General features: G+C 47.0%; 1 protein-coding gene across 1 annotated transcript in view; it reads right to left on the bottom strand.

The window, feature by feature from the left end:
- The window catches only part of elmo1 (engulfment and cell motility 1 (ced-12 homolog, C. elegans)), a 46,432-nt gene continuing 36,684 nt past the window's right edge, over window positions 1–9,748 (bottom strand). Inside the window, exons 17-21 of the mRNA XM_076301870.1 lie at window positions 9,645–9,741; window positions 4,300–4,407; window positions 3,858–3,940; window positions 1,876–1,953; window positions 1–1,532 (exon numbers count right to left, since the gene is read on the bottom strand). Coding sequence (XP_076157985.1) covers window positions 1,332–1,532; window positions 1,876–1,953; window positions 3,858–3,940; window positions 4,300–4,407; window positions 9,645–9,741 — 567 coding nt within the window. The 3' untranslated portion in view covers window positions 1–1,331. The remainder of the gene's footprint in view (window positions 1,533–1,875; window positions 1,954–3,857; window positions 3,941–4,299; window positions 4,408–9,644; window positions 9,742–9,748) is intronic.

The raw sequence follows: 9,748 nt of genomic DNA on the forward strand, positions 1-9,748 counted from the left end.
TTCTCATTTATTCAATTTTAATGTAAACAGCAGATTGATGGACTCAGCCAATAACAATGGGAGCAAATAAAATTCTACAAGTAATAACTATAATATTTTTTCAATTAAATTAAATAGGAATTTCCAAAGGTGTCATGGTCCCAGAATAAAAACAAATTTTAAAAAACCTAAAAGAAAAAAAAACTTTTTTCTTCCCTTTACTGGCAAATGTACATACATGACCCCCCACTCCCTCCCCCCATAACACTGACTACTTGGCAGCATCACAACCATTACAGAAGAGTCACACCAGCTTACAAAATCAAACAAAAGTGGATAGCTTGATATTGCTCTGGAATGATCCAGCAGTCTTTTGCACTGCACCTATTTGGGTTACCAGGAGCAGGAAAAAAAAACTCAATGAGACAAGAAGAAAAACAAGGAAAAAATAAAACCGAAGGAAAAGCAAGCACGCAGTACAGCAGAGATTGGGCGAGGATGATTAAGCACTGTAGGTGTCGTCAAGGTGACATGTTGATATACGGTTGTAAAGGAGGCAGTGCTCAGTGACCACACAGCCTGGTTAATAACAGTCTACAGGTACGAGAGCGGAGGAGGAGGAACACAAAAATGCAAGAGAGACACAAGATAATACAACAGTTTCCTCTCTCACTTTCCTTTGTCTCTTGCTTTTCCCCTCAAAACCACCAACCGGTCATCCCCTTGCTCCCATCCCCTTCTCATTCCAGACTTTAGCTGCCACTTACATGAGTGGAAGATGGGCGGTGTATTGGTGAACAGTGTCCCGCTTTACCCCTCCACTTAACTAGCACAGTCTCCCTCAATGTAATGGCAATGAAGACCTCAAACTCCAACAGCCTGAGAACTACATAAAAGCTTAACAGCAATACAACATGGTTGAGCTCAAGAGTACAGCGTTTCTACGTGAACTGGGCGACTTTCTCGTTGGATGTTCGATGTGTCTGCCGAGGTGAAGGTAGAAACGGGTCAGGGCCGTGAAACTAGAAATGGGAGGTTAGATGGATGAATTGATGGAGTTGTTAGGTGTTGGTTGGTGTCTCCTCCATTGTCGATTGTGACGTCTGTGGCAGGTCCCCGAAGGCTGTGTTCATATTTATGGTTGAAAGTTGGTGCACCTATTGAGAAGCTTGCTTTTTTAAAGACAGTTTTAGCAGAGAAAAAAAGTTTTTTTTTTTGTTCTTGTTCATTTTTTTCAATGCAAGAGTTTCTCTAAAAGTTCTTTTTTTGTTTGTTTAAAACTTCCAGTAACAACTTTTCAGAGAAGAAAAAGGGAAACCGTTGGTCCAGTGGGTAATGGTTTTGTTTTGCTTTCAGTTGCAGTCGTAGACAAAGTCATAGTTGCTAGGCTCCTTGGGGATGGGAGGCGGAGCCTCAGGGATCTGGATGTTCTCCAGGTCGAGGAGGCGTAGCTTCATCTCCATGCTAAGCAGAGTGTCCAGGTCACTCTTGGTGAATTCGCTGGTCATCTCCTTCCCTAGCAGAGCATTTAGCCCATCTGTCCACACACAGTACTGCAAGAGAGGAAAAGCAGCAGGAAGAGACTTGTTAATGTTCACACTCTGAATTGTGATATAATATCACCTCTACCCTACAAATGTATTTGTGGATATTAAGCATATTAAGCATATTAAGCTCTCAGCATATTTAATTTCACATTCCAATATTATCCAATTATTCACTCCTCTATTTCACATGAGAAGTCATTAGCGCGGTGTCAGCGTGGGTATTCTCATAAGACCATAAGCTGACAGTTAGCCTTTAGCATATTAGCAAGTATGAAGAAATGATTAAGTTTAGTGTTGCATTGAAGACCTAACTCTCTCTCAGGTGCTCTAACTCCCATCTCGGACTCACCTCGTGTTTGTCAGGGGCGATGAAGTTTAAGTACTCATCGGACTCGTAGAGGACGGAGAAGGCCAGCTCCAGCACTTCCTGTTAGGGAGCGAGGGAGAGGGGGGATAGAGAGAGAAGGGGAGAGGGAGAGAGAGATTGTCAGTGGAACATTAATGAGTCTGCTGTGTTTGTGCTTCTGCCTCCTGCCAGCCTGCCTGCCATTGCGTCCAACCCCCCCCCCCCCCACACACACAGATTTGCAGAGCAGATGGCTGGCTGTCGCCTCGTGCCGGCCGCTCCCGCCTGCCGAGGCTTAAGGGGGGCGGTGATGGGACGGGACAGCAGGCCTGAGGGACACCAGCAGCGGCGGTCCCGGACTTCACGACTAACTCGGCTGCTTGATGGGCCTGGCGAGAGCGCATGAAACGGCTCTGTCGGGGGGGCATTGGAGACAAGGAACGAGGAAACCGAGAAAGTGCACATATCCTTAAAGGAGCTACAAACATCTCCTTAAAGACTGCAAAACTGCTTTTATTTTAGTGAAATATATCACACTGACATACTGATGATGAGACCAAAGCAGAGCTAAGCTGAGCCCTTTCAGAAGTGCACTTCCATTTTTTATAATGTCATCCATCCATTTGTTGACTACTGATTCAACTGCACATACACCGTATCTACGCACTTCACTTTTACTGATTTTATCTGCACTTCATCTTTATTTTTTTCCTTTACATCCGATAAAAATGTACTGTGTTTGCCGTAAATTCCGGCCATGCTGAAAATACACACATTTTCTCGGACGACTCTATCTACAGTACACATCTATCTGTACACCTCATCTGTACTGACTTTCACATGCTTCACTTTCCTGTCTCCATCCCTAATAAAAATATACTTTGTGCTCCCTGAATAAAAAGGGCCATGCCCTCTGGAGCAGCTGCAGTGGGCGAGTGAAGCTGGTACGCGAGCGACTCCCTGCGGACCCCGCCGAGGCACCGCTCCAGACGGTCGACATCGTTCCCTTCGTCCTCTGCCATGAGCGATGGCGCGGCTGCCCGTGCGTCGGCACATTTCCACCGCGCCCACGAAGAAAAAAAAAAAAAAAAAAAAAAAAACGAGACTCGAGGAGAACGCGCGCCAGTCCGTCCAGCCCTGCGTGTCATCCTTTCACGTCAATCCTCCTCTGGCCCGGAGTTTCTTCCGTTTTATCGGCAAACTAATAAAAGAGGTCGGGAGGAAGGCGCAGTGGTCTTTTATCTTCCCCGCTATATTTACCCTCTACCCCTCATCCGTCAACATCAGCACTCGGAGACGAAGCACTACAGAGGGGATCGATCCGCGGCGCTAAAAACCACAGGGAGGCAACTCCTTACCACCAGGAAAAACTGACCGAGGAAATGTACTGTATTTTTATTGTTAATGAAAAGAACACGATAAAAAGACAGATTGAACACAGATTGATTGATTGATTGACAGACTGACTTGACTACCGTCTACCCTCAAACCCATTCCCTCCACCCCACTTCCTCTGTGCAGTCACAGGCACCATGGCAACGGAGAAGACGGCATCCTGTCTGTGTTTGTTGGGGGAAAGGTGTGTGTGTGTGTGTGTGTGTGGGGAGGTGAAAATGAGGAGCGGCAGGGAGGTGACGTGTGAGGGAGACGGGGGATGATTGGAGCTGATGTTCCTGTCAAGAGAACATCAACGCTGGAGGACACCTTTGTCTGGAGGAGGCCCGGGGAGAGAGTGCCGTGTTGATACACAACAAACATGACCACGCGCGCACACACACACACACACACACACACACACACACACACACACACACACACACACACACACACACACACACACACACACACACACACACACACACACACACACACACACACACACACACACACACACACACACACACACACACACACACACACACACACACACACACACACACACACACATGCATGTACACACATACAGACAGTTGATGATGATGTACCTTGTTCTGCTTGAGAGCTCCTTTCTCCTTCATGTGAGGGCAGTCCTTGCCTGTGACAACAGCTTTGATGTCAGCCACGGGCACTGCACAGAAAGACAGACACAGAACAGAGTAGTTAGACAGATTCACCATCACACAGACAGGTAGGTAGACAGAGTAGACAGACAGGCATTAGCCTTCTGAGACCAATATTACAGAATATTGCAGAGGTCAGTGTTTTATGGGGAGGTCAAAAGTTATTAGGTAAGATACTGTAATTTAATGAAAACTCTTGAGTGCGTGTGTGTGTATGTGTGTGTGTGTGTGAGAGAGTGTACGTGTGGGTTTGCGTGTGTGTGTGTGTGGGTGTATTTGTGGGTTTGTGTGTGTGTGTATGTATGTGGGGGTTTGTGTGTGTGTGTGTATGTGTGGGTTTGTGTGTGTGTGTGTGTTGGACACTTACGCTTCTCCTGCAGAGAGTCATGGGGCACCTCCCCCTGGGGGCTCTCCTCCAGATCTCCATAGTGCAGGACTTTATGATTAGGAGACAGTCGACAGTACCAGAACTTATCTAAGGGAAGAGAGAAAGGGGCAAAAGAACAAAGAAAGGTCAGCATAAAATGTAATGTATGTTGACCAATGCAAACATATAATAAACTGCATGTATACACACAGTACCACAGTGAACCTAAAACTAAAGGTGACTCATGTTTAGCAGACACTTTTAATGCAAAGCGCCACAAACTCACAGTGGTGGGTTGTGGAATTGAACCCGGGCCAACTGATTGTCAGGTCTTGACACATCCCCTGTTACATCATGCCCACAAATGCCTATACTGTCTAATCAATCTAATCTAGCCCAGTTCAGTCTAGTCTATGCTGTACTGTATGTATACACAGTGCCAAGAATATACATTGAGCATAACTGTGTGACTGATACTACTATTTGATAAAAAGCTCATCCAGTCTTGGAAGAACAGATTAGTCAGAGTGGCATGGCTTCTGGGACCCAGTCTTTGAGACTGAGGCTGAGGCTGGCGTGTCTGGGCACCCGTCTCAGAGCCCCGGTGCTGCCTGCTGGCGAGCCACCACAGGGGCCTCGAGCCTGGCACGGCACAGCGCAACGCAGACCTGACTAGGCTGGGCCCCCGGGCCTTTGGCTGGCATCGCCCTGTACACAAGCGGCCGCTCCAATTCATAATTGTCGAAAATAGATGCCTGGCAGCACAGCGTGCGTGCATGTGTGTGTGTGTGAGAGAGAAAGAGAAGTCATTATATATGTGCATATGGCAGTGTGAAAAAAAGATAGCATGACAGAACAGTGAGGAAACTGACAGGGGAAAGCATTAAATGAAGCAAGATTTTAAACAGAAACAACTAATGACATATATAAGGTTAAAGCTGGAAAAAAAGATGTACTGTAACAGTGTGTATGTATGTGCAAATGTCTGTCTCTGTGTGTGTGTCTGTGTGTGTATCTGTCTGTGTGTGGGTGTGTGTGTGTCTCTGTATGTCTCTGTGTCTGTGTGTGCGTGTGTGTCTGTGTGTGTGTGCGTGTTTGGTGGCAGATTGAAATTGAGTATTTCTTGGGTGGCGGTGTGGGGCTGGGGAGTGGGGTGATGTGACAGCTTGTTCATTAGGCACAAGTCTTCGTGCTGCAGCCGAGTGAGGCTGGTTTATTTACCAAACGGACGTGCTGGTGCCAGAGCTCTCTGCCCAGATACGCAGTCCCCACCATCTGCACACGGCTGTGACAACCTCATACACACACGCACACACCCATCATGAATAACTCAACACAGTCACACACATACACACACACATGCATAGCCATCATGAATAACAACACAGACACACACACACACGACCGCCGCACCACCACATACTAGCCATCAAGAGCCAATCTGTTCCTACCAGGAAAGAGAAATCCCCTACGTTCTATTTTTATTTGACTTATTTTTATTTATCCTTTATTTAACCAGGCTAGTCACATTGAGACAGAGGTCTCTTTTCCGAGTAGCCAAGAACAGCAGCAAGTCTGTGTTACAGTCATCCGACGGAGGCATTTATGGAGCTTTCATGATGTCAAATCTGAGTCACCTTGCAACGCCAACTAGGTCAGGTGGGACATGGGGTCCACTTAAGGGGTGACCGATGAATTATTTTATGTGAAGAGATGACTGTACAGGGACTGAAAGGGAACTCTCCAGACAAAGCCATTTTATGAAGTGGCAGCTTGCAGGCTAGCTGTTAGCCTGTTAGGGAGCCGCTGGCCTGTTCCACCAGCGTGGGCCCTAAGGCAGTCAGGTAGCCTTGTAGCAGGTCCAGAAAGAGGGCCGCCCAGAGCAAATGGCTGCCACAGGCTTGACAAGCTAGCCTGCCTGACCAATTGATTCTGGGCAGAATATAATACATTTCAAAACTGATGAATTTAAACTTTAAACAGTTTACAGATAAAAATCACTAAGGGTGAAGGAGTGTACCCTTTCAATTCCATCTGGAATTCTTCTATGGATAGTAACGGTAATAATTGGTCTAAAAGATTTGAATAAAAAGGTTCATCCACAAACAAATATTACAAACTAATGACATACCCTAATGTCTAAGAAAAAGTTGGCCTGTGCGAAATGGTTTGATGCATTTTAATGGAGACACTGAGACCAAAGTGGTGTACAGCCAAAGTGTGTGTGTTTGTGTGTGTGAGACAGAGCATGTGTGTGGATATCTGTGAGTGTGTGTGTGTTTTGGAATGGAAGCATGTGTGGGCTTGTTTTTTTTCCCTTTTTTTTTGCACTCATGACAGCACTTGGTACGTGCCACAGAAACAGTGACTAAACCGCGGGCCTCACCGAACACATGACCGGCATCTTGGATGCCCACACAGCAGCGACTTCCCACGACATCGAGAGCGAAACGGAGCGGAGCGAGCCTGAAAAGGAGGCTGACCGCGTTTGTCATCCAAAAACAGATGCTGCTTTGAAACGACAAGCCGAGCCAAGCTCACCGATCAGTGAGAAAGTAGAAGAGGGGAACACCTTTAGCTCAATTTTTATTTTATTACATTTTATATATAAGTTTTAACCTACATAAGTTTTACATTTGAATGCTTTTTCAGAGGCTGTGACCCTTTAATAAGCGATATCATCCAGAGGACACCAGCTGCTGTGTCCACATGCCACACGCTAAACTACAGAGAGCGAGAAAAAGCAACGAGTGTACGAGTGTACGAGTGTCTAATAATATATGGGTGAGAAATACATGTTAATCAGTTACAGTGGTGAGAGGAGATATCTAAAGCAGATCAGCTGTAAAAACAACCCCCACAAAAACAGGTAAGGTAAGGTGCCTGTGATGCATCAACATGCGCGAGACTGAGACGGCGCATTCGTAAACAGAGAGATGTGCTGTGAGGAGCTATAATAAGCTGCTGTGTCTGGATGGATCACCAAACATCCACACACACAAAAACAAAAAAAAACGCAAAAACAGAAAGTAACAAAAAGAAAGTAAAGCAAAGTAACACGCACGCTGGGTCCATCCTATCACCCTTCTCCCATCCTCAGTAATGTGTGTGTGTGTGTGTGTGTGTGTGTGTGTCTTCTTCAGAGCAAGTGCAAAACTGACTGAACAATTCCTTTTAGAAATGGCATCCGAGGCCATTCCACTTTCCCGCTACAAGTGGGCTCGTCACCCGCTTCCACCCCTTATTGCCAATTCATTACATCATTCGATTTACGAGATTAGAGATTTGCGTTTGAGTATGAAATGCCCCCCCCGCTTTCCTCTCCCCTTTATCCCCCCTTTCTTCCCCTCACGCCCTTCGTCGCAGAAGAAAAAGCGCCGCCAAGGCGAAGTGTCAGTTTTGATTTTGCTCAGCTCGCCCGAGCTTTTAAGATGATAATGATGATACATGAGCATCTTTTGCAAAATGGTTTGAAGCTCATGCGGGCACTCGAACTGAAAATGGAGAGACGGAGGGGAAAGAGAGGGTTAGCAAAAGACTGGGACATTGATTTCAAAATGGTAGCTTTAAGGAAAGAATGAAGAATGACTAACTGAGGGAATACTCTTATTTATCTGTGGACATGGGGATTGGAATATATGTTACTTATAGAGAATAGAGACGGGGAGAAGAGAGAGGCAGATGAAGAGAGAGTGAGATAAAGAGAGAGGCGGAGAAGAGAGAGAGAGATGAAGAGGGGAGGAAGAAAAAAAAAGGGTTCAGAGGAGGCCGACCGAGGGGGAAATAGAGACATTTGGGTCCCTTGAAGGATTAAATTCTATCCGACTCTGAGGAAGGAGCGGCCAGCTGATAAGGGCGTCTCTCTCGCCGTCTCTGCCCGTCCTCTGGTCGCCCGTGTCAAAGAGGATATTAGGGCTCGACTGCCCCCAAAACACGCCGGCACAAACCCCGTTAAAGCTCTGTCCTCTATCAAACGGCCAGCTGCTCCCTGAATGTCGGAATGTCCCGCAGAGAAGGGCACTTTAAACATTCGCCCAACTCCGCTAACCACCCCCCCCCCCCCCACCTCCCTCTTTCACTGGCCAGGCTTAATAATAGAAGCCATAAAGAGCTCTACTGCGCAGCACATCAATTTTAAAGGCGCGTTATTCAGCGGAACAGCGAAAGCTTTTTGCTTTCATGAGAAAGGACACTCTCGTGCTCTCGTGCAAGCGCCGACAAAACGAAACGATAGCCCCGAGCACGAGCCCAGTCTCTTCTACCCCCACCTCTCGTCCTCAGAGGACAGGAGAGGAGGCAATGCTTTCAGAAGACAGGGGGGGAATAGAATTAAGCCGTCTCCTCCACCATTACTGGGATCGATTCACGCACTTCAGAGCAATGAAAGCTTGTCGGAGCCCTCTAGAGAAAGAAAGAGCAAGAGCAAAAACGAGGGAGAATAAAGAGAGAGAGTGAGAGAGAGAGAGAGCGCGTGCGAGTGCAAGAGTGAGATAGAGCCGAACAAAGACGTGTGCGTGCCATTCTAAAAAGGTTTAGTCTGTGTAGCCATAAAGACGCGAGACAGGAAGATGGAAGGAGCCATCTTCGCAATTAGGGAGCTTTTGCAGCACGGAGCCATAAGAGCCGCGCTCCTGCACCCGTTCCCACAGCGGGGCGAACAAAGACAGATACAGAGAGAGAAAAGACAGGCAGAGTGCTGAAGAAAAGGAAGACGGAAACAGAGAGAGAGAGAGAGAGAGGAAAGAAAGGAGTGAGGAGGAGAGAGAGAGAGAGAGAGAGAGAGAGAGAGAGAGGAAAGAAAGGAGTGAGGAGGAGAGAGAGAGAGAGAGAGAGAGAGAGAGAGAGAGAGAGGAAAGAAAGGAGTGAGGAGGAGAGAGAGAGAGAGAGAGAGAGAGAGAGAGAGAGAGGAAAGAAAGGAGTGAGGAGGAGAGAGAGAGAGAGAGAGAGAGAGAGAGAGAGAGAGAGGAAAGAAAGGAGTGAGGAGGAGAGAGCATTGTGAGATGAGTGAAGATCAGGGTCATACAAGAGGCCGAGTGTGGTGGAGGCAAGAGGCCCAAACAAAGAGAGTTGTAGAGATTACAGAGGGAGGGGGAGTGCAGAGAAAAGGGAGAGAGAGGGAAAAAAAATACATATAACCAATGGGAGAGAGACAAATAGAGGGATGAAGAAAAAGAGGAGGAAAAAAGTCTGTATGTAGTATGTCTGTAGTATACCTGTAGCTTTGGCAACAATGACTTTTATTCATTCACACTATGAGAGAGAGAAGGATGGAGAGAGAGGGATGGAGAGAGAGGGAGATAGAGATAGAGAGAGAGAGAGATGGAGGGATGGAGGGGTGTGCTTACCTTGCCTCCTGCGGCTGCTGATCTTCCTGAAGCAGGTGCCATCACACAGGCGGTTGAGGCGCTGCTGCTTGATGAGCTCCATGATCTCCGGCTGGATCTTCTCA

This window comes from Alosa pseudoharengus, unplaced genomic scaffold (genome assembly GCF_046254945.1).
Source record: "Alosa pseudoharengus isolate Yale_2024_CS ecotype anadromous, Long Island Sound unplaced genomic scaffold, YU_APseudo_1.1 YU_APseudo_1.1_scf_23, whole genome shotgun sequence".
Lineage (NCBI taxonomy): Eukaryota > Metazoa > Chordata > Actinopteri > Clupeiformes > Clupeidae > Alosa > Alosa pseudoharengus.